Here is a 22,447-nt window from a genome sequence, read left to right as displayed (position 1 = left end):
ACAAGACGGGCGCTGGACTCGGAAACTTTGTAGAAAGCTACTAGCACTTCACCCCTACTACTCCTATGCTCAGTCTCCTTATCCTCTGTGTTATGAATGCCGCTCGTCATCGTAAGTCGTTGCACGTGTACAAGAGTTTTCCTCTCCTCACATGATGCCCAACTCCCCAAAGCCCTTGAGAATCTCCTTATCCACGCGACTTAACCACTCTTCCTGGAAAGCTTGCTCACCACCCACTTGCTGGATAACCTGCTGGAGATGCTCCCTGATGAACGCAACAAGATTGATCTGGTGTACAGGATCCGTGTACATGAGTTCGCGCTTGCGTATATCCTCTGGTGCTTCGGGTTCCGTGGGATGGTAAGGCTCCGGAGGCCAGAACAGAGAGCTAGAATAAGAGATTAGCTTGTGCAACGTAGGTGGTAAAGGAAATGAGGGGATTCGTACTCCTGACTCCGATCATCCATGCCATCGAGCAACTCCCCTAGTACGTCTGTCCAAACTCCTATCAACAACTGCAGCCGGCCCAGCATCCAAGGCTGCCCCCCTTCCAGGAACCGTGTGAGAACGAGACACATGAGCTTCTTGTTTGGCGCGTCGCCGATGTTCTCGATGTGGCTGAACCACTCTTCTAGTAACCAGTCTAGAGTCTTTTCTAGACCTTCGCTTGATAGCGAGGATAGAGCCTCGAGGAGGACAGAAGGTGAAGCAACTCCGATACGGGCTAGTACGGTGAAGTAATCTGTTTCCACTACACCGTCGACGGCACGGGAGGGAAGTTCGCGATAAGGACCATGAGATTGGTGATGCGTCCATGCGCCGTGGAGACCCTCCAGGACTTTTGCGAGGAAGCCAGAGGAGATCAAGTCGCTAGTTAAGATCTTGACAGCATTCTCGCCTCCAACGCCTTCCGCACCCCGAATGATACAGGTTACAAGATGTGTCATTATACCGTTTGCTTCGGGTTTCAAGCTACCCAGGAGCTCAGCGAGGGCCTGGAGGATTGCGGGACGGAAAGAGTCTGCGAGTACGGCAGCAGGCGCGAGGAGAAGGTAGGCTTCTGTGATCTCAATAGCCTTTCGCAGGGTTTCATTGTCCATGGAGAAGAGAGGCAACAAGTATTGAAGGAGGTTGAGCAGCTCGGGTGGTGTGGGTTCTGGGGCTGATGGTGTCTGTGCGATGATAGAGGCCCATAGATCAAGTGCGTCTTCGAGGAGATAGACCTGAGTTTCTGACCCAGGTTCGATAGCGCTCTGGATGATGGGTAAGAAGGAAACATGAAACGAACGTGACTCGGCTTTCATCGCGTTGGTCAGGCGAGCCAAAAGGGTAAGAATGGCTTGCTTCATGAGATGCTCCTCGCCAGACTGCTCCCATAGAGGCGGAAGTAGGGCGACGATGCTATTAGCGTATGGTGTGATCTACATCGGGTTAGTGCAAGTATCCCCCACCTTTATGCTTCTGACTTACATGATGCTCCAGTCTGTATACTACAAGGCTGATAGTGTTGAGGAGTGCCATCTTTGTCTCTGGAAGCTCCACCTCCTGGACCAACGCCATTAACCTATCGAGCATAACTTGGGAATAGGGCAGGAAGGCATCTGCTTGAAACTCCCACTCGTCAGCGACAGCGTGGAATTTTCTGCCTGCAGTTATCCGGACCACCTGATCGTTCATCGGATCACTCTTATCGAGTAGATGCTGGAAAATCTGGTAGACGATTGGCTTTTTTTCTTTCGCCATCTTGATAGTTATCCATTGGGATATGATAATGGCGATACGACGACGGATGATATTGTAACCCGGTTTTTGTTTCGCTACCTCAACAACTAGTGTCTTCTCGAGGAACGAATCAAAGTCGACCTGATCGTGCAGTATATCGGCTGCAAGGCCTATAGCAGTGTAGACGGAGTCTTTGAAAAGGATATCCTCGTTTTCCGGTGCTGTGAAACGTTAGCGCGGGCCATTTTCTGCTGGAAGTGAGTACTCACTCGCTACTGTATAGAAGACTTGGAGCAAAGGTTGAATGATCAAATTTTTGAAATTCTTTGCAAGGTCTAGGAACAGCTTCTCGGCACAGGGTCGAATTGCAAATTCCCAGTCCTCTGCTCCCTCTTCCATCTTCTCCCACTCATCGGGTTCTTCCTCCCACATACGGAGGTCGCTGGGCCTGAAAACGAAGAAGCGCTGGACAAGCGCTGAGATCATTTCACGCACGAGGTCGTCAGTAAGAAGGTCTGTTTTGATCATGTGCGTGGCTTGGTTCTTTTCGTCTTTTTCCTGCTGATGCTTGAAGCGGAAAGTCTGAGTGGGGTAAAAGACCATCTTCACGCAAGCACGGATTAGCAGCAGACCCTTGAGACCTAGACGCTCAATGATGGGCGCTTCATCTTCGGCATCGCCATCAGTGCCGACTTTGGCGCCCTCAATAGACTTTGAGCCCCACTGCTCACCTAGCCTTGAGATGAGACTCCAGTAGTCGCGTGCAAGGTCTATCGAGTTGGGCAAAAGGACAAAATCTGCTGGGTGAGTAGTGGCCATGTTCAGGTGTAGCTTGGAAAGCTGCATCAAGTGCTTGCCTATCTTCCTTTGAACGTCGACTGCAAGTGGCGAGTTTTCTGGTATCACATATTGTAGAAACTCTCCGAAATGAGTACGTGTCAGCGTCCAGAATCCCTGGACATCCTTATCTCTGCCTGGGAACTCGTAGCCTGCAATGATCAGCCGCCGCATCGTCTTGATAGCGAGCAAGCTGTTGTCGATGCTCTCAAGCGCTCCGCCTTCGTCGTCTCCGCCATCGCGAAAGAAGGCCTGCCACGTCTGTACCTTGCTCACGTAGATGGTACCTAGTACGTTGAAAATCTCTGGTGCAACCGTCTGCAAGCTTTGCCTTGTTCGTAGAAGTCGCCCTGTTGACAGTTCCTTGACGATGTATAGCAAGACGAGAAGGGCGCGAGGAAGTTGTAACCGGTAGGCGTTCGGATCGGTCGAGGCGCGGAGGATGTGGAGTAGTTGTTGGAATAGATCGGGCCTAGGAGATGTCAGAATGGGAAATATCATGCTGATCTCGAGGCTTACCAGTCATTTGGGAATTCGAAGCGGACAATCTTCGCAACGACCAAAGCATTCTGTAGCGCTAGGCGGTGGTCGGCTTCGTTGACGGCGCTCTCGAGCAGGCGGGCTCGTATGGTGGCCTTGTCTTCCTTACTCACAGCGCTGTTACCGTGTCAGTATGTATATCCATACGACTATAGGCAGAGGCATACTTGGTGGCTGTCTTGCGCCAGTATTTATCGATGCCGTTCTTGAGCTGGATGATAGCGAGGTAGCGTACTTCTAATGGAAGGGACTGGTCAAGAAACACCGTCTGCAAAGTGTCAGATTGATCTTGTTCCACAGAGCGAAGGCATGTATACCTGCAACAGAGGGTAGAAACCCTGGGCCTTTTCCCACTGCTGGAGTTGCTTGGTGCCTGACTGTACTTGAGTCTGGTCTGCTGAAGACGCTGAGCGCAAGACATGGAACAGTATGTTCTCAGTCAGAGGATTCGCCTCTCCTGGCACCTCAACACTGAATTCCGTGTTCATTCTGCAAGTGCTGGCAATTCAAGTGCTGCGGTGGTGGGGCAGTCGCAAGTAGGTAAACTTGTGGATACGGGGAGAAACTGGTGAGTAATTCGATAGATACGCTTCACCGTGCACGTAGGATATGTAAAGCCTGCTCACCCAGGCTGTGATCAGTACAGGGCAAGTCTTGTTCGGGAAATCTATCTTGGTGTTTGGAGAAACAAATTCGAGGAGCTCCCCGCGTCACAGCTCGGACCTCCGAGACACGAGACAGCGACACTGGGTGACACCTTGGTGGCAGTTGACATGAACTAAACTTGGAACAATGACTTGAAAACCATGTATCTAGCGTATACTTGAAAATGCTCTATCAGAGATGCACTGTCATGGCGTCTCCAGATATGGCCCCGGCTTGTCTGGAGAAGGCGTCGCGCGCATCGGCTACTTCGACCCTTTCCCCAGCCAACCTCGGTCCGTCGCAACTCCAGTCTGGTCTCCCCATCACGCTATCACGTTCCACCCACATCTCGCGACATCGCCCAACAAACATCCATAACCTCCGTCGCTCTGCCTACACGTCGCCATCTCCCAATGCTCCCAAATGCCCTCCGCAGACTTCGTCGCCGCCCAGCAACGCATAGCAGCCCGCCGCGCTCAACGCGCGCTTCAACAACGGAATCATCATGAACCTCCGCCATCAACCGCGCAACGCGCCCTCTCGCGCCTCCCCTTCCCCTTCAGCAGCCTCTCCACCACTGGATTCAGTATCTGGGACGCGATAAAAGGCCGATCGGGAACACGACCAGAGTTCCGCGTCGGCCAAGTCGATGCCGAACTCCTCGATGAAGAACTCCTTACATTGATGAAGGATCAAGTCGGCGAAGGCCTGAAATACTTTGGAAGTCATATTACAGACCATTACTCGGCTGAAATACTACTGGCTCTGAGAGCTATGCTATGGAAACTGAGTATCTGGGATCAGAATGCCAGTTATGGCGCGCATCTACAGGGGCTGAGGTATACGGATGCGCGGAGTAGTGCGCCGAATCGCCCGCCGCCCAAGCCATGGCAAAAGGTCGCCTATGGGGCTGTCACAGTGGGGGGGAGGTATGCGTGGACCAAGTGGGAAGAGTACCTTCTATCCGCGTCAGAAGACTACACCAGGCCCGAGAGTGCGAGATTGAAGGTTCTGGGGCGGTTGAGCGAACTGGCAGGGAATGCGCACGACGTCCTCGGCCTTGCCAGCTTTCTCGTCTTCCTCGTCGACGGCCGCTATAGGACCATAACAGATCGCCTGCTCCGTCTACGCCTGACACCCACCTCACACTCAACATCACGCGAAGTCAGTTTCGAATACCTCAACCGCCAACTCGTATGGCATGCCTTCACCGAGTTCCTCCTCTTCCTCCTCCCACTCGTCGGCATCTCTCGCTGGCGTCGCATCCTAAGCCGCACATTCAAGAAACTGCGAACAACAGTACTCTCTCTACTCGGCCGCTCAAAGCCCAACAACGAGGAAGGAGATGAAGAGGCCAAGGCTGCCGGTGAACTAGGTTTCCTACCCGAACGCACCTGCGCAATCTGCTACCGCGACCAAAACCCAACCACAACCAGCGAAGCCGACATCCTCACCTCCTCAGCCGGTGGCGGCGGCGTCGTCGGCTCCGCAACAACAGACATCACCAACCCTTACGAAGCCATCCCATGCGGCTGCATATACTGTTTCGCATGCATCGCGCAACGCATCGCAAACGAAGAAGGCGAAGGTTGGACATGTCTACGCTGTGGCGAGACAGTCAAGGAATGCCGACCTTGGAACGGCGATATCATCGAGGAGCAACCCCGTCGGGTAGAGCATACCGAAGTGCATGAACGACCCAGTACAGCCAAGTCTGTTGGTTTTGCTACCGGTCACAACGACCATGACAATGAGCTAGATGAGAAGGCTTTGCTGAGGGAAGTCGATCCCATGCCAGAGCAAGAAGACGTTACAGATGTAACGCAAGAGGAAGAAGGTATCATGGGAACGACTCAGACGCGCGGTCTGGATCTAAGTGAGTCGTTGTTTACCGAGAGCTCCGAGTGGGCACGTGCTAGTGAGGATCGGAGCAGCGACGACGAGCAGAGTGAAGAATATGACGAGGATGAGGAAGAGGAGGGTGAGGAATTGGGGTTTTATGACCAATAAAACACGGTAAGGTTTGGTTAGGCTACACGACTGTTCTGCTGTATAATTACTTGATGCGTTGGAATTGCAAGATACCCTGATTTTCCAAAGCTCGGTTGCTTCATTGTGCTATGCTATCAAGTGTCAATGAGCTATTGTAATACCAGTCCTTGATGGATCTAGATGTGGGCTTGATCTTGGTTCGTTTCGTGACTTGATCGCTCTTAGATAGATACTATATGCAAAGCCAGACTCTCTTTCGCGCCGCAATGCCTTGGTTGAATGCGGTCCGCCCTGCGTCGTGTGGCATCTGTGGGGCTCTTGCCCTTGCGCTGGCCTCAAGGCTCTATAGCATAAATGCCAACGTGCATAGTCGCAACTCGGCCTTTTCTCTCGTTATACACAACAAGCTGCCCTTTTCTTGATCACGTCCGCATAAACTCCGCAAATCTTGGCAATGCAGCCATCTTCTCCTCCGGACTTGTTGTCTCCGCAAAGAAGATGAGTCGTTGGTTCTTGTCCTTTTTGCTCTTCTTCTCTTCCTTTGGCGCAGCCTCCTTGGTCACCTCGTTGATCAGATCATCGACAGAGTTCGATATGTCGCCGTTCTGGCCAGGCGGGTATGCACCAGGCGGTGGAGCACCGAAACCAGGCCGAGGAGGTAATGCGCCAGGTTGGCCGGGGATGCTGCCAGGTCGTGCGGGCATGGCGCCGTTGGCAGGTGAGAATGATTGCGGGATGCCTTGTGAAGGGTAAGCGGGCGCACCAGGTGGGAAGGCCACAGGAGCGCCAGTGGGTGGTACGCCGTATGGTGTCTGAGCAACTGGGGGTGTCTGTAGATACGTTAGTCGCGTGTTGTCTTGCTGCTCAAACCCTCGAATACGTACAGCGTTCTGTACAGGCTCCACCGGCGCAGGTAGAACGCCGTTCTTTCGATCCTCTCGGAACTTGGCTGCCCTCTCCTCAATTTCCTCCAGACTCTCGTTGATCTTCGGCCTTTTGTTTGGTGCTGCTTGTCCGTTGACGTACGCTCCACGCATAGGGTTTCCCGTGATGCGCGCGCGCTCTTGCTCCTCGGCGAAATGTGCTTGTGTGACTTGCTGGTTGTGCTGGTCTATTATCTCGGCGGGCACACCTTCCATACCGAAGATCTCCAGATCGAGACCTTGACGGCCGGGGTTGGCATTCTCAACGTGGGTGAGAGTCTCCTTGTGGACTTGGTTCATATGCACGGAGAGACCTGAGAAGCTGTTAGTATCGCTCCTGTTGTGTGTTGGGGGAGGTTTGGTGGAAAGGTGCGTACCTCCAGCAGTATTTAATCGTCTTCCACAGCGGTCGCATTTGAAATGTTTAGCCTTTTGGTGAGAGATGAGAATCTTAAGGTCGTCGAAGTCGCGCTCGCAGTAGTAACACCATGGTCGCTAGAGAGGTCAGCCTAGATTCTACATGGAAGTTATTTGCGCATAGCATACCTCGAGCTTCTGGTTTAGATCCGGATACCTTCTGCGCTTCTTCGTCATCTTCGCGATCGGGAATGGGTGAAGTGGGGAAGGATGCAGTCGCAATCGCGGTCGGTGGAAGTGAAGCTCAGGGCTCGCGATTCCTGGAGAGCTAGCCTAGCGCGGTGGTCCATGCGGCGGACATGTCAACTTTTCTTCGCCAGAACACCATTTCACTCTCACGACATCACAATGACAGGCATCATCAACTTCTAATGCGAGGACAAAACTGATACCAATACATGTCATGCTATTTCCGTATACATCACCATAGGACGCAACCCGCACACCAGCCACTTGAGTCTCGGACACTTTTACAAGTCCCTTCGGGGAGCATCCCACATCTTTGCGTCTTGCTTAGCTGTGGTGTATGCGGCTGTACTGAAGTACGTGCATTCTTCGTTCTGCGAAGTTTGTTGCAAGAACAAATAAAAAGGTCCTTCATAGTTCACACTTCCTCGCTCTTCGGAGAAATCCTACGAAGAGTGTGACTCCTTGGCTACCTACATTCCCGCTTGCTCTACTAGAGCCATCAAGCTGAAGTTGAGATTGTCATCTTCGCTTGCCATCATACCATGAATGACGCTGAGACATTTCTCAGAGAGAACGTCTTCGTCTGCAGGGAGTTCCCCGAGATCTATAGGACGTTTACGGTCGCCGTCGAGTTGGTGTAGATGGTTGTCTTTGGACGATTTGACAAAGGCGATATAGTGGTAGTCCACCTCGTCCTCCGCATTGAGAGGCGCTTCAGTATCGCCCTTGATTGCTACTCCCGCATATGCAACTTCTAGCCCTTCATTCTTCTCCAATGCGTGAGCCAGCTCGTCTGAGTCGGGTGTTAGACTGGCATTGAGTAACTGATCAATGATCGAGCCACTGTCTAATCGGCATTAGTAGTGTCCTCTAGCCAAGTCCGCGACTGTCGTACTGATCTTCTGCCGCGCTTCGCCATTACAAACAGCGTGCAAGATTGCATAAAGACCGCATGCATTGTTAATGGTTTGTTTGAAGAACACCACATCGCCAGAGCTTTGGAGTTCCCCAAGCTTGGCATCCTCGTCTTGTACCCTCCTCTCGTATTCGTCTGTCGTCGGAAACACCAGGATCAATGCAAGGGCTGGCCGTGGAAGAAAGCCAAGTAGCTCCGGGTCGTCTAGAGAGAGTACATCTTGGAAGCCTAGTGAGGTGGATAGCCCGAGCTTATGTGCAAGCTCAGTGAATACATCTGGATTTGACTCGAGAGGGATGAAGTGTTTGTTATAAGCTTGTACGCGTTCTGAGTCTGCTATGTACATAATTACTCTGGACGTTTCGGTCTTTACGGTTGTCTTGCTGTCATTTCAGAGGTACCTGCCGCCCAAGCATCGAAGCTGAAGAGCCACTGCTTCGTTGGCCGTGCTAACCATTTTCGGTCAGCGAACGAAGGACTCCATGTCTTTTAGGTTGTACAATTACGTCGTGCTCGTAAGATACGCTTTAGCTCCAACAATCACAGCATTAGCGGAAGCGCTGGTTAACTCATTTACTCTGAGACTTCTGGGCGATTATTGACTTCACAAAGTTGGCTCATGAGTAGAAGGACGTTGCATTACAATAACTAAATAAACGGAACTGAGCTTTGTTCAAACAGCTGTACTCACGGTCGCCCACAACTTACGCATCGGCAACCTCCTTCATCACAGCCTGATCACCCTTCTCATCACCCCTAGCATGCATCTTCCTCGCAACCTCATCTGTAAGGTACTGCTCCACATTTGGTGAAAGTAACGCAGCGACAATGAGAAGGACGCCAAAAGGGAGCGTGCAGAGATACACAGTTCGGAATGACAACGCATATGCGCTCTTCACAGCCTGAACTGTTGCCGCAATGATCTCGGGCGAGATGCCAGGTACGGCGCTGAAATCGCCAAGTGCGATACTAGCCAACAGGGTAGGAATTGATGTTTCAGGAAGACCCGCAGCGAGCACAGCAGGCATGACCTTTTGAGGAATGTACTTGGCTGATTCAGTCGCGAGGATCGAGGAGTACATGCTCGTAGCTATCGCGGAGAGACCAGTTCGAATGGCACCCATGACGCCAGTTACCAGACCGATGTCAGCGGGATCCCAGAGATATGCGGTACTGGATAGTGTGAGGTTCTCGATGTAGCCTGCAGCGATGGTGCCGATCAACAATAATGCGGTTGTTCGGTCTTCTGTCGTTTCGTCCGAGGCAGCGACAGCGGCGACGAACGCTGTGGTGAAGACTGCTGCGACGGTCATTTGAATCTTCATCCGCGGAAGATAGCGGACACCAGCGCCCCCGAGTATTTGTCCGAGGAGAAGACCACCACCAACGGCGCACTATGTGTTGTTAGCGAAAAGATACCCGTGTTGATGTAGGTATCGTAGACCTACCGAGAGCCATCCGATCTTAGTGATATCTGTCGTGAAAAGCGAAGAGACCATTGTAGGCCAGATAATTGAGTTCGCATAGTAGACGATGGCTGCCAAACTAGCACAAGCAACATTGGCGTCATACTCAATGTTCCTGAACAGTCGTAAGGGAATGAGTGGGTATTCCAGTCCTGGGGCGTATGCCTCCCAGAAGCAGAAAGCGACTAGAGTACCAAAACCAGCGAATAGTGCTCCCAGTACGTGCCCGCTCTTCCATGGATATGCGGAGCCACCCCAATTCAGACCGATTAGGAAGACAACGAGGCCGGTTGAGAATAAGAAGATGCCTATCCAGTCAAGAGTTTTAAGTTGCTTTAGTTTCGATTTGCCACCGACGTGAAGCATTTCCTATGTTTGTCAGCCAGATGCTTAGCATTGCCTCAATGAGACTTCCTTACATATGTTGGTGGGAAGTAGAAGAAGAAGTAGAGAACGATTGCAAGTACGTTGACAATGCACCCAAGGATGTAGCACCATCTCCATTGTAGCTCAGTGGTCTGGTAGAGGGACCGTGCGACTGGAGGACCAAACACGGCGAATGGGACTGATGTCGATAGCACGAAAGCGTTCACAGGACCTCTAAGAGAGTTGGGAACGAGCTCTCCAAGGATTATGTGGAACGAGAGCTGGCCGGCTGCGGCGAGCCCGTTGATGGAGTTCGTTGCCTTAAAAAGCGTCAGCATCATCCACACATCCCGTAGTTGCGGAAACGTACGATCAGCATATTAATGCTTTGTGCACTTGCTCCGATGATGTTTCCAACGAGACCAAGTATTGACGAGCAGATGAAGAACCATCTACGACCGAAGATGTCCGACAACCGACCGACAAGTGTGAAGCCGATGGCGAATCCAGCTGTCCATGAGATGCCAACCCAGATAATGTCGGGTGATGGTCCAATCGCGGCGTTGATGAGACTCAGTGTGTTCGCAGGAAGAACCCATCCCAAGTAACTGGATATGTTTTAGTAGCTTCTTTGTACACTGTGCTCAAGAGAAGGACATACCCAGATATTTGCGCTAGACATGTTGCCTTTTCGTTGTAAGCAGGTGTCCCCAGAAATGATTGTCGTAAATACTCACCACTACAGTGCCGATAAAGTTTATGCTTGTGAAGTACGACTTGCCCAGATCAGCAGTATGTCCGCCAAGGGCTTCTTGAGCGACATGATCATGGTGGAGGCCATGACTGCTAGCAGTGTGCTGATGGGTGAGACTGGGATCAGTCGTAACCTCTTCGCGATACTGTTTTTCTTCAGCCATGCTGGTTTGACGTTGGCTTGACGTTGGGAGACTATGTGGAAGGATGCGTAAGAAACGCAAAGACTAAAGCTGTGCAACCATACTGGGCTCTGGGTTATCTTTATCATCCACAAGTTGCCCACGAATCATGGGTCCTAAATCTGGGGTCCCCAGATTCATGTGGAGTAAACGCTTGGTGAGGCAGGTTCCAGATAGCCGGGAGACACTGTCATGTATGCGCTATGTTTTCGAATTCTGGAGTAATGATCTACTTGTCTACATAGGGACAAGTCGTCCTATGTCGATTGGTATTTCGGACGTCTACATGGGGCCAGAATGTTACGCGCAAGCTAGATCCACGTGCCTTGGCGACAACAAGCGGAAGCTCTCGCTTCGGGGGTAGTCGGTAGAGGCTGAGTTTATCGAAGAGATACATCTGGGCTGTGTCCGGGTGAAGGTATCCGGAAGTCCCGTAGGCCTGCCCTTGCGCAAAAGAACTCATGCAGATAACTAGCTATAAGATATTACAGCATGTAAGCGTTATAATTGCCCAGCAGACTTCTGTACATAGTGAGTATACAATGTTTACTGCACGACAACCTGTTCCAAAGTCCGTGGTTGCATGGTCCCCGATCGCTCGAATGAATAAACGAGTGATCGTCTAACGTTTCCCGCGTGCAGTAGTGTGTCCGGCCCTCCTTCGACAGTCGTTAACCGGGTTATATTTCTGATCTAGCGGGACACAGATGCGGGGTCTGGACTCTAATGTCCTGCTTCAGCTGCCCCAGATCCTCAAGGGCCCCTTTCTAATCGGCTCGCACTATTTGGACGTCCGCGCTACGTTGGTCAATGTGATGGTCGATGCCGGCATAGTGGATGATGAAACTCGCGTGACAGGGACATTGACGGCGCCCTACCCGTATGTACCTCGATGCGGAACATTTCATCGATGCACTATATTGAAGTCTAGGGTAAGCGACACGAGGAGGTTGGAGGGTTGGTGTCATATTCCCCGCATTCGCGTCCCATGGGGAACAAGGTAAGGATGCCGCCAGATGGACAACAAACCATGAGTGGTGAAGCTGCAATATTCCTGGAAATGCAAAATATGCAATGTGCTTGCTACATTCATTTACATGTAGCAATCGTGTCTAAGAGTAAACTTGGAACAATGGGGGACCGCTAGCAGATGCTTGCGCCACAGAAACGTGATTGGGCGTCCTTCGCCGCGGTCCCCACTCAAAACTTTTGGTGATTCACATGTCGCGACTTGAACTCACTCGCGACAACTCGTGATACTCATATAATCCACCAGCAACACCACATCCGCTGAATAACACACAATATGGCCTCAGCAGTCGCGCCGTCGCCGGCACCGAAAGAGGAACCTGTCGAGACCGCCGTGAACGAAGTCATCAGCCCCGCCGATGCTCTGTACGAGAAATGCGCGCAACGGCCTGCGGGCCAAATCTTCTTCCAGCGCGATCTCTCGAATATGCAGGTGGCGGAAACCATGGCTCAGCTAACAGTGCTATTACAAGAGCTCTGTGATCGCCATCTCTTGAAGCTCATGACGTTCGAGGGCGACCCATGCTGGAAACTACGGACAAGAGAAGACGCCGACAAGTATGTGTAGATTTTGTAGGAATCGATATGCCTGAGCTGTTCTGACAATCATGCCTTCTTCAGACTGCGACGACTTACACCCGACGAACGTCTCCTCTACCACCATATCGATCAAGTACAGGCCGACGGTATCTGGTCGAAAGCCCTGCGGGCGAAGACCAACGTTACACAACAGACTCTTACAAAATGTCTCAAAAGCTTGGAGTCAAAGGACTTGGTGCAGTCAGTCATGAGTGTCAAGTTCCCGAACCGGAAGATGTACCTGTTGAAGCATCTGAAGCCATCGGAAGATATTGCGGGTGGACCGTGGCAATCCGAGGGTGACTTCGACACCGCGCTGATCGACACAATATCGGGTATCGTTGCCCAGCATGTGGAGAACGAAACCTGCATCAAGGTGCCTGGAAACTGGAACGACTATGAGATAACAGGCGACAGGACGGCCGCTATCGCTCAAAAGAAGGCCGAAGTATTGGGCGCTGTACGAGATATAGAGGAAGCGCCGGCCGTGAAGCCTTACAACCCATCTAGAGACCCAAACACGTCCAAGTTGGTTCATCGACACAACCCACAGTACCCAACAGCTGCCTCTGTGGCCCAATGGCTCAATTCGAAAGAGATCCTGCGAGGCAAGACTGTACGGGAGGACGACATGGAGCAGTTGTTGGAGATGATGGTTCTTGACGACCGGCTCGAGAAGATATCTGGTACCAACTATCGGACTGTATTACGAGCCACTGATACCAAGGTCTACAACGGCTTTGTCGATGCACCATGTGGTAACTGCCCAGTCTTCGATCTTTGCGGGGATGAGGGTGAGATTTCAGCAAGAACATGCGTATACTTTGGCCAGTGGCTAGAGACCACATCTGAGGAAATTTAGACACTTCAGAACACATCAGGTCGTAAAGGTCTCTTGTAGGGAAAGTTCAGCTGTTTACACAGCAAACTTACAAGCTTCACCCAACAGGCATAGCGCGGAGTTTTTGGTTGTCAGCATTTGCATGGAGGATCGAAAAGGTATACCCATATATTCAAATACAGTTTTCATCAGCACCTTCTTTCTTGACCTATTGATACGGAAGACGACCCGGGTCTGGCGCCTTTGATGGGCTTTGTCAACATTCGCTGAGAGCTCAATTTCCGATGCTTTAATTCTCCGGTGGCCTGTCGTACAAAGTCTCCGGAACGACGAAGAACTCCACTCGGAGACATTTGTGAGCATCAAATCAGTCATGGACAGTGAGTCAATCGAAAGCGACCGTCCATTTGCTGGTATGCATTGAGCCTAAACAGCAAGGTTCAGACCGCAACCGCATTCGATGGTGCTTTAGTATCGTGTTTATATAAGATGCATGCGCCTATGTTGGAGGTATCACGCACAGCACACCGATTTCGACGAAGCCTCGAACTTCAATTCTCAATCAGCTCATGTTACTCCCGGGTACCTGTGTCTCCTACATCTAGACGCACCATGGCCAACTTCCTTGAAGCCGAAGCCGCGCAGAAGTACAAGAACGCCGAGAACGCTACTCGCCCTTACGCCAAAACCATCATCGAGCGATCAGGCATAGCTGCACATCTCAACTCAGGAGCTGAAGCAAATGTTCTCGACTTTGCGTGTGGAACTGGAGTTATGGTGCAGGAACTCTATGACACGATACCAAAGAAAAATTGGGGGCAGCTGAAGGTACTAGGCACTGATATCAGTCCGCCGATGTTGAAGTTCTTAAAAGCGCGAGGAGAGAAGCAAGGGTGGATGGGTTTGGAGACAAAGGTTGTGGATGGAAACGTGAGTTCCTTTTTCCTACAAAATCCCCAACACTGTCTCTGGTACTGACGCATTCTTGAAGGTTGATTTCACCCAAGCTCTCCCCAAGTCCTCATTTACGCACATCTTCACTACATTCGCCCTTAACATGCTCCCAGAACAGACACTCTCGCACCTGTATTCTCTCCTGCGACCAGGTGGATTCATAGCAGTAGCAACATGGTCTGCCATGCCCTGGCATAGTCTCCTCACTCGCAGTATCGCGCTCCTGAACACGCCACAGCCGTACTCACCTTCGCACAAGGAGCTCCAAGAGACATTCTGCGGACCCTGGGCTGCCGGATCGTATGTGGTACAGCAACTTAAAGCTGTGGGATTACAGCAAGTAGACACATCCACGCAGACGGAAGGCGTACGCGCTGGGGCGCCCAAGGATTTCATGGGAAGTATGCAGTTTCCGCTACAGTTTGTGGTAAAGACTTGGTGGGAGGAAGAGCGAGATGGCATTCTGGAAGAGCTGAGTGATGCTATGAAGGGGATCGTAGAAGAGGAGACTGGGGAGGATGGTGAGATGGAAATGGAGTTCGATGGGGTTGTTGGGTGGGGATGGAAAAGTGGTTGAGGCTACTGCTTGACATGTGAAAGGCGGAATAGTCTTCGTCTATGCCAAAGACATCCTTTTCTCTGACGTGCACAATCTTAGCAAAGTTCCACTTGAGGCAACTTGGGTAACTTTTTGGTAGCCTCTGTAGGAGCTGTCATGCCTCAAGTTCAGATGATACTATCCCTAGCGCCAAGACGCACGTTCCCGCAAGCGTTCCACCCTCATGACGATCAGCCGGCGCGACATCTCGTGGCCTCCTAACCGACTTGTCCAAGTGACTGCTTGACTCCACACTCCACGCCATGTTCCCTTGAGATACCCAACATTCTTTTAGTCCACTTACAGCCCTTGTATTTCCCATCGCAGTGTGCCTTTGCTTTTGACGTCTGCGATGATGTCCGGCACTCGCCCTCTACTCTCAAATCGCGCGTCCTCGGACATCAGCGGAGATCGCGACATTGCAGAAGAAGATGCCTTGCTCACAGGCCAGCGAATAGCACGTACGGAGAAAGAAGGGTCGCGATCATGGAAATTCTGGAGGGAGATTGGTCTTTTTGTCTGGGCAGTTATCGCAACAGCTGCCGTTATCGTGCTCGCCGTCATCTTTCAAAGGACAGGTTCCGACTCCAAGACTTCGCATGCGAGTGGGAAGAAGAACCTAATCTTCATGGTTTCTGATGGCATGGGACCTACCTCCCTGTCACTCACAAGATCGTTCATGCAATACAAGAATGGTGCACCCTTCAATGAGCAACTCGTTATCGACCAGCACCTCATCGGACAGTCGCGGACTCGGTCTGCCTCCTCTCTTATTACCGATTCCGCGGCGGGCGCGACGGCATTCTCATGTGCGCAGAAGAGCTACAACGGTGCGATCTCCGTAACACCCGATCACGAGCCCTGCGGAACGGTGCTGGAAGCGGCGAAGAAAGCAGGATACATGACGGGTCTTGTGGTTACCACGAGGATCACGGATGCGACGCCGGCCTGCTTTGCAGCTCATGTCAATATGCGATCAGAAGAAGACCGTATCGCAGAACAAATGGTTGGAGACTACCCACTTGGACGTGTCGTCGATCTGATGTTCGGAGGCGGACGATGCCACTTCCTGCCCAACTCGACTGTCGACTCAAGCTGTCGCGCGGATGACAGGGACATTGTGGATCTGGCGAAACAGAACGGATTCAACTACATCTCTGACCGCGCAGGCTTTGACAACTTGAAGGGAGGTGCTAGTCTCGACTTGCCAATGCTGGGACTCTTCGCCGAAACGGATATCCCGTACGAAATCGACCGCCGCAACGAGAACGACGTTTATCCGAGTTTACACGAGATGGCCGAGGCTGCCATGAGGGCGCTCAGTGATGCGACAAGGGATAGCGACAAAGGCTTCTTTCTCATGATTGAGGGATCCAGGATTGATCACGCAGGCCACCACAACGACCCTGCCGCTCAAGTACACGAGGTCCTCGCATACGACAGGGCCTTTACGAGTGTGCTGGATTTCATCAAGAACGAGGAAACCCAGACCGTCATGGTCTCGACATCAGACCACGAGACTGGTGGTCTGGCTGCTGCTCGTCGTACGTTCTCTCAACATCTATGATAGCAACCATTACTAACAATTGACAGAGCTCCACGCATCCTACCCCGAATATCTTTGGTACCCCTCTCCCCTCGCAAACGCGTCCCACTCTGCCGAGCGTCTCGCCCTTGAATACACAAAGCACCTCCTCACCTCCCCGTCCGCCGACGAGAAGGCTGACTTTGTACGCGAATCCATCACATCTGGTCTCGGCATCTACGACTACACAGAAAAGGAAGTCTCAGACCTTGTCGCTGATCCCATCACTGCTTTGTACCAATACGCAGATATGGTTTCCCGGCGTTCGCAGACTGGCTGGTCGACTCACGGTCACAGCGGTGCAGACGTCAACATTTACTCCTCTGATCCCAAGGCCGCTATGGCACTTGTGGGTAATCACGAGAACACTGAAGTCGGTGACTTCTTGAGGGACTATTTGGGTGTCGATGTTGAATCGGTTACCAAAGAGCTCAGGGAGAAGGGTACTGGGTTGACTGTACTCGGTGTGAATGGCACAGAGGTCAGCTGGATGGGCAAAGTGCCCGAGGAGGGGCAAAGATTGGATGGTCAGACGCATTTGGCAAGTTATGGAGGCGACTTCAAGAAGAGAGGTGACAGTGGTGTTGTTCATGGAGAGGCGTGTGGGTGTGGACATTGATTCTTGAGTCGAGGCCCTTCAGCATTATTCTTTTTGGCACGGTTTGACATTTGGCGTTTGAAATGTAAGGTTATGGGAGATACCGGTCGATAGAGACTATCCAGATATGGCGTCAATTCATTGATTATCTACTTCACTTTGGTCGGTTCCATAATCTGTTATGATAAAGTCTGCGTAATAAACATCTACCAGACATCCTACCAATCTCGACTCCACAATTAAGCCAGACACTCAAAGAACCCCTCACTCCTCCAACTCCACCTACTACCTCCGACCTCCTTCTTTCTATCACGACTACTACTGCCATTACCCTTCTCTTCCCTCCTCCCTTTCCGCCTCATCCCAGTCCCCAATTCCTCCTGGCTTACTGTTGGTAAACGCCTCGGTATGTCGTCCGTGCCAGTCAACGCCCCAGACCTGGCGCTTCTCCTCGTACTCCTCGATCTTACATCTACATCTCTTGGTAGATGTTGCCAATCCAACATATCAACACCCATCTCAGCATCCCTTTCCCTTCTTGCCCGTAACTTGGTTTTCAACCTTCTGAATCTTCCATTGCTTAACCCACCCACCGATCTTTTGTCCAAAACACCCCATAGTCTACTTAGCAGCGCGCAGACATGCCACACAGCTAGCACCATGGCTCCAGTTGCCGAACAGCCCCCGGCGCTGTGTATGCTCCAGTTGATGCGTTTGCAACGCTGCTGCAGTGTGAGCGAGTTGGGTCTGAAATGCCACAAAGGGTAGTCGTGTTCGTAGCAGAAAGCGAGGCTGGGATAGATATTGGCCGTGTAGATGTAGATGTGGGAGGAGAGGGTTAGAAGCATGATTATGTCCCAGACGGCGAGGAGGATGTGGTGGGTTAGGGGTCTATGAGTCGGTTGTAAGAGGGGGTGGTATGTATGCGGACCGGGGAGAGAAGGTGATGATGGCGTGATGTCCGAGGTATCTATCGAGTGAGAAGATGTGCAGTTTTGAGTAGATATAGGCTGCTGTTGTGTTGAATGGCGTTCCGTATCGTGTGCGGGCTTTTGCGAGTCACCCTTTCCATCTCTTGTTCCAAACGATTCAAGAGGTTGTTGCCGCCATGCCTTGAGACTCTGCCATATACCATCCAACCATCTCTTGGTAGCCCTGCGCCTCCTCCCTACAATCCTCCTCCTTCGCACCGGATGTGATTGATCTAGATGCCACCCTATGCACAACAATGCGTGCAATGTATCCATCGGTACCTATTATCATGTCAACACCCACGACATCTAATCATTATCTCTGCCGCCCCAAATTTATCTCAGGTCTCGATCACAGTCCCATCGCACAGTGTACCCGCAAACTCACAAGCAGATAAACCGCCACCCAACTAAACACCTTCGTCCCCTCCATCAACTGCCTCACAAACATCTTCTTCCAACCCGGCGGCATATCAAAAGCTTCGACTTCTTCTACAGCAGTCGTATGCGATATGAGTTGCATTAGGAGAAAAACCGCGGTGCTGAGTATGAGTATGTGGATTATGATATGAGTTTTCAGGACCCAAGTGCGACAGTCGCGGAGAGTACTGGTGATGGAAACCGGCGAGGGCGAGGTGGACGACATGGTGGTGTGGAGCTTCGGTTTCGTGGATTCGTGACTGAATCGATGTGCCGTGAAACCTGGTGATGTGGTCATGTAGGCCAGACGCTGTTCCGAGGTAAGTGGTTTTCCGTAGTTGTCGCGGGATGCTGTGGAAGGAGTGAGTGGAGCATGCTTAGGCAGGTGCAATATGAAAAGCTACCCTGAAGGTATACGCAGAATTCCACGTTAGTATTCTAACTGGTCAAGGATGGTGTATGCCTTTAGGGTGTGTTGTCATAAGCGGTTACGACTTAAAGATAATGAGCTTTCTCATACGGAGTATCATGAAATTGATTGAAAATAGGCGAACTATGCCTATATTAAATGTTTACTTTAAAAGTGTACACATATGATACACTGTGCATACCTTGCCAGGAAACCATAACGAATACCTTCTAAGTACATTTTTAGGTTTATCAGAAACAGTGGGAGAGCAGTAAAAATATGATATTCAAAGCAAAATCTTCCCACTGGCAAACCCCAAACGCCACGCTAATAAAGAGGCAAATCGCAAATTAGACACTGACCACCCCGAATAATACTAGAGATTGGAATGATCATGAAGTATCCGACTAGGCATTACGTTATTGAGCTGGCTAAACACCAAAGTCGTTCCCAAAGTTCCCGCTACCGTACGTCCAATCTGGCTGGGTATCTAGCAGCCACGAGACTGAGTCGAACATTTCGAAACTATTCGCGCTAGCCATACCGTTCGTCAATTGGAGAGGCATACTCAGCGTATTGATGTGTGGATTGAAGTTGGGGAGGGTATGAGCTGGATTCTCGACAACGACGCCAGGGGGTGGTGTCGAGTTGCTTGAAGAGTCCGGGTTCGTGGGGTTTGTCATGACTGTATTTTCGAGTTGTTCCGCAGCACCACTGACCTGAGCCTCTCGCCAACGCCACGCGCAGTCAAATACCACACTCATGCTCATTCGACTGCGAATGATTAGGCCGAGAGGATCATCCAACATACCAGTACTACCCCGCCTCTGACTCTGCTGCTGCTGGTGTTGCTGCTGGTTGTGATGGTTGAACATGGAATTCATCCCAGAGTTGCTGATAGATGGCGATTGTGATAGGCTGTGTAGGCTGCGTCCACGGGAACTCTCCTTCCATAGTTGCGCCAACACTTCTGCAAATCGATCCAAGAGATCGTTAGCCCACACCTTGGATTTCCTCAACGCATCCACAGTCTGTAGAACGAACTGGCGACCTTTGTCCGCGGGCAATTTGCTGGCGAAGTCTGAGTTGAGGAGCTTGAGCAACGCAAACCCAGCCGCAAGAGCCATCTGCATGACGTAGTACGGAACGTAGAGTAGCCTGCCCTCCCGCTGCAGTTTGAAGACGCGCTCGAGGTAGGCCGTTGCGGCAAAGTACAATGCGACAAGATCGTCTCGCCGTTCGAGGCGAAGTTCCGGACTGAAGAATGAGTATAGGTGGAGATGTAGTGAGACAGCATAGTGATATAGTTCTTCCAAGCCTGCTCAAGAGTCAGAGGGATATCTAATGTTATTGAGGTTGTTAGACATACCACTGTCCACTCCGTCAAGGGAGCTATTTTCTTCCTTCACACGCTCTTCTTTCAGGCGATCTGCTTCAAGGCTCATGTAGCTTATCGCGGCACCTTCTGCAAAGCGATGGCTGTTGGCAGAGTATAGGAGCTTATTGATCCTGCTCGCCGCCATTTCCTGGCGCAGGCGGACAAACAGCGTTGGTGGTATTATGCGCATGTGCTCTTCGTCGTCTACTTTGAAGTCCAGGGTCGAATCGTAAAGCGTTATCGAAGGCTGTCCGTTTCCTGTAGACACCCTGCAACATGTAAGCTTCCGCAATAAACTGCCAATAGTACCAAACTCACGTTTGAGCAACAATGTTGCAAACAGCCCACGTTCGCAGCCGATCGTGTATATCCTCACGCCGCAGCTGCATCCTTGTCCTAGAAAAATCGTCTGGGTGTGTTGGCTGATGCAGACCAATCTGCATGGCAACCTGCATCATGGCGCCGCATAGTATGAAGGTTGGGTCTGTTACTGTACGCTCTGCCGGAAGTGGCCAAGTACAGAGCAGACATAACGCCTTGACTACGTGGTGGTTCGGTTGGTTTCGAATCGAGTCCCAGATGAGATCACTCAGCGGCTTGGAGAGATCCTTCAGCAGAGACGGCCGTGGTCCATAACGCCGTGCCGCGACAGCGATTATAGCCCAGAACAGCAGCTTGTGGTCCTGCGAGTAATACTCCTCTGGCGAGCGCACTTGATCTAGGAATGGCAAGAATGGATGGTAGAGCTGGAAGTACTCTGTGAAGAGCTCGTTGACTTCGCTATGACCCAGTCGCACTTCGCCCGCACCAAGCGAGAAGAACATGGGCGAACCGCTGCGCAAGTCCAGCAGAGACGTCGCTGCCACTTGTGTATGTTGTGTTTGTAGGAATGCTTCATCCTCCAACTTGGGGACCGGGCCGGGAGTGAAGCCGTGGTTGTCTGATGCTTGCTGAGGAGCATTCAAGACTGGCTGGTTCGGCGTGGATTGGCCCTCATACATGGCGAGTCGCTCACGCAAGTACTCCATCTCCTTCTCCATCTCGGCATTTCTATTGCGCTTTCCGACACGCTTGAAGTTGGGTTCGATTACGCATCGCAGGTTCTGCTTCTGACATCGCGCACAACTGACGAAGGGGTCTTGTTGGACATTACACTTGAGCTGCAAAAGCACTGTCAGCGGGAACGTGAAACATTGACGTCTGACAGCTCATCGTTGGTAATAGGCGCATGTAGAGCGCATCTCGAAAGATGTGAATCGTCGCTGAATGGCACACGCACTGAGCACGGCCGAGCATAAACGGGCGCACTCAGGACTGAGACTGAGCTCCTCTATATGCGCGTATTCTTTTGTGGCGTCATATACAAAAAGTACTTACTTTCTGCTGGCGACACTCATTGCAAGCGCGCTTCACCGCGGTATTGCGCCGCGATGACGACGAGGGCCGCGTATCACCGTCGCCATTTTCTTCGTCGTCGCTAGATGCCGAGCGCTTGAATCCTCGCGTATGTGTGCTGTTGGGGCTGGCGAAGGGATGCGGTAGGCCTGGTAGTCCTGGCGTCGTTGGTGACATGGAATGCAGCATATTGCTTGACATATCCGACCGATATCGCAGGGAATTAAGGTTGTGAGGGTAGGTGGAAGTGGGGGTCCAGCTGGTATGAGTCCGAGGCCGCAAGCGCGTGCGAATCTTGACCAGCTGCCAGGCCACGGCTCTGACTCCAATGCCGCGGGAGACTCACTTGATCACCTGGGCATGCGCGCCTCGACTGCTATCGCAAGCTGCAAGCTCCTGCAGGAAGCCGCTGAACTGTGGGCTCCAAGGCGCGGGCGAGCTTGTCAGAATTGGCCCTTGTTCTCCAATCACAGCCTGGGAACCCATGCTGAATCGCGCCACTCCAGCCTCGTTCAGGTAGTCTCCACCGACAGTATCCGAGTTATTATACGCGTCACAAACTGGTTTCTGAATTATTCGCATTTACGTGTAAAGACATATCCGTGACTGACTCTACAATAGTGTGCGCTGAGGGTATGTGATCATGCTGCATTTATAAACTTCAAGCTTCCAACAATGATCTCGTCAGCAAATGTATTGGACGAAAGTAGAACATGCCGAACTACAGTGACATGGCTAATCT

At 51.5% G+C, this 22,447-nt stretch overlaps 9 protein-coding genes across 9 annotated transcripts; 4 read left to right on the top strand and 5 right to left on the bottom strand.

The window, feature by feature from the left end:
- Nucleotides 1–147: 147 nt before the first annotated feature.
- ALTATR162_LOCUS6061 (uncharacterized protein) lies at nt 148–3,587 on the bottom strand (the record flags this gene model as incomplete). Its single annotated transcript, XM_043313682.1, has 7 exons — nt 148–388; nt 448–1,421; nt 1,471–1,943; nt 1,992–3,031; nt 3,079–3,216; nt 3,267–3,367; nt 3,417–3,587. 7 exons carry the CDS (start codon nt 3,585–3,587, stop codon nt 148–150), a joined length of 3,138 nt encoding a protein of 1,045 aa, XP_043169617.1.
- A 580-nt stretch (nt 3,588–4,167) lies between these two features.
- On the top strand, nt 4,168–5,754 carry ALTATR162_LOCUS6060 (uncharacterized protein; the record flags this gene model as incomplete). The annotated part of the gene is made up of 1 exon (XM_043313681.1): nt 4,168–5,754. One exon carries the CDS (start codon nt 4,168–4,170, stop codon nt 5,752–5,754), a length of 1,587 nt encoding a protein of 528 aa, XP_043169616.1.
- A 404-nt stretch (nt 5,755–6,158) lies between these two features.
- On the bottom strand, nt 6,159–7,253 carry ALTATR162_LOCUS6059 (uncharacterized protein; the record flags this gene model as incomplete). Its single annotated transcript, XM_043313680.1, has 4 exons — nt 6,159–6,566; nt 6,621–6,973; nt 7,037–7,154; nt 7,206–7,253. 4 exons carry the CDS (start codon nt 7,251–7,253, stop codon nt 6,159–6,161), a joined length of 927 nt encoding a protein of 308 aa, XP_043169615.1.
- Nucleotides 7,254–7,735: 482 nt separating this feature from the next.
- ALTATR162_LOCUS6058 (uncharacterized protein) lies at nt 7,736–8,527 on the bottom strand (the record flags this gene model as incomplete). The annotated part of the gene is made up of 2 exons (XM_043313679.1): nt 7,736–8,112; nt 8,161–8,527. 2 exons carry the CDS (start codon nt 8,525–8,527, stop codon nt 7,736–7,738), a joined length of 744 nt encoding a protein of 247 aa, XP_043169614.1.
- Nucleotides 8,528–8,885: 358 nt separating this feature from the next.
- ALTATR162_LOCUS6057 (uncharacterized protein) lies at nt 8,886–10,930 on the bottom strand (the record flags this gene model as incomplete). The annotated part of the gene is made up of 6 exons (XM_043313678.1): nt 8,886–9,575; nt 9,630–10,016; nt 10,067–10,333; nt 10,384–10,621; nt 10,675–10,700; nt 10,751–10,930. 6 exons carry the CDS (start codon nt 10,928–10,930, stop codon nt 8,886–8,888), a joined length of 1,788 nt encoding a protein of 595 aa, XP_043169613.1.
- A 1,324-nt stretch (nt 10,931–12,254) lies between these two features.
- Nucleotides 12,255–13,418, top strand: ALTATR162_LOCUS6056 (uncharacterized protein; the record flags this gene model as incomplete). Its single annotated transcript, XM_043313677.1, has 2 exons — nt 12,255–12,535; nt 12,599–13,418. 2 exons carry the CDS (start codon nt 12,255–12,257, stop codon nt 13,416–13,418), a joined length of 1,101 nt encoding a protein of 366 aa, XP_043169612.1.
- Nucleotides 13,419–14,009: 591 nt separating this feature from the next.
- Nucleotides 14,010–14,928, top strand: ALTATR162_LOCUS6055 (uncharacterized protein; the record flags this gene model as incomplete). The annotated part of the gene is made up of 2 exons (XM_043313676.1): nt 14,010–14,327; nt 14,389–14,928. The coding sequence occupies 2 exons, from the start codon at nt 14,010–14,012 to the stop codon at nt 14,926–14,928; spliced, it is 858 nt and encodes a 285-aa protein (XP_043169611.1).
- A 376-nt stretch (nt 14,929–15,304) lies between these two features.
- Nucleotides 15,305–17,153, top strand: ALTATR162_LOCUS6054 (uncharacterized protein; the record flags this gene model as incomplete). The annotated part of the gene is made up of 2 exons (XM_043313675.1): nt 15,305–16,493; nt 16,543–17,153. 2 exons carry the CDS (start codon nt 15,305–15,307, stop codon nt 17,151–17,153), a joined length of 1,800 nt encoding a protein of 599 aa, XP_043169610.1.
- A 2,210-nt stretch (nt 17,154–19,363) lies between these two features.
- On the bottom strand, nt 19,364–21,894 carry ALTATR162_LOCUS6053 (uncharacterized protein; the record flags this gene model as incomplete). The annotated part of the gene is made up of 4 exons (XM_043313674.1): nt 19,364–20,250; nt 20,302–20,579; nt 20,629–21,470; nt 21,688–21,894. 4 exons carry the CDS (start codon nt 21,892–21,894, stop codon nt 19,364–19,366), a joined length of 2,214 nt encoding a protein of 737 aa, XP_043169609.1.
- Between the last annotated feature and the right edge of the window lie 553 nt (nt 21,895–22,447).

Source organism: Alternaria atra, assembly GCF_907166805.1.
Source record: "Alternaria atra isolate CS162 genome assembly, contig: 25, whole genome shotgun sequence".
NCBI classification, from domain to species: domain Eukaryota; kingdom Fungi; phylum Ascomycota; class Dothideomycetes; order Pleosporales; family Pleosporaceae; genus Alternaria; species Alternaria atra.
The sequence above is the reverse complement of the archived record's forward strand: the minus strand, read 5'-3'. Positions and strand labels throughout refer to the sequence as shown.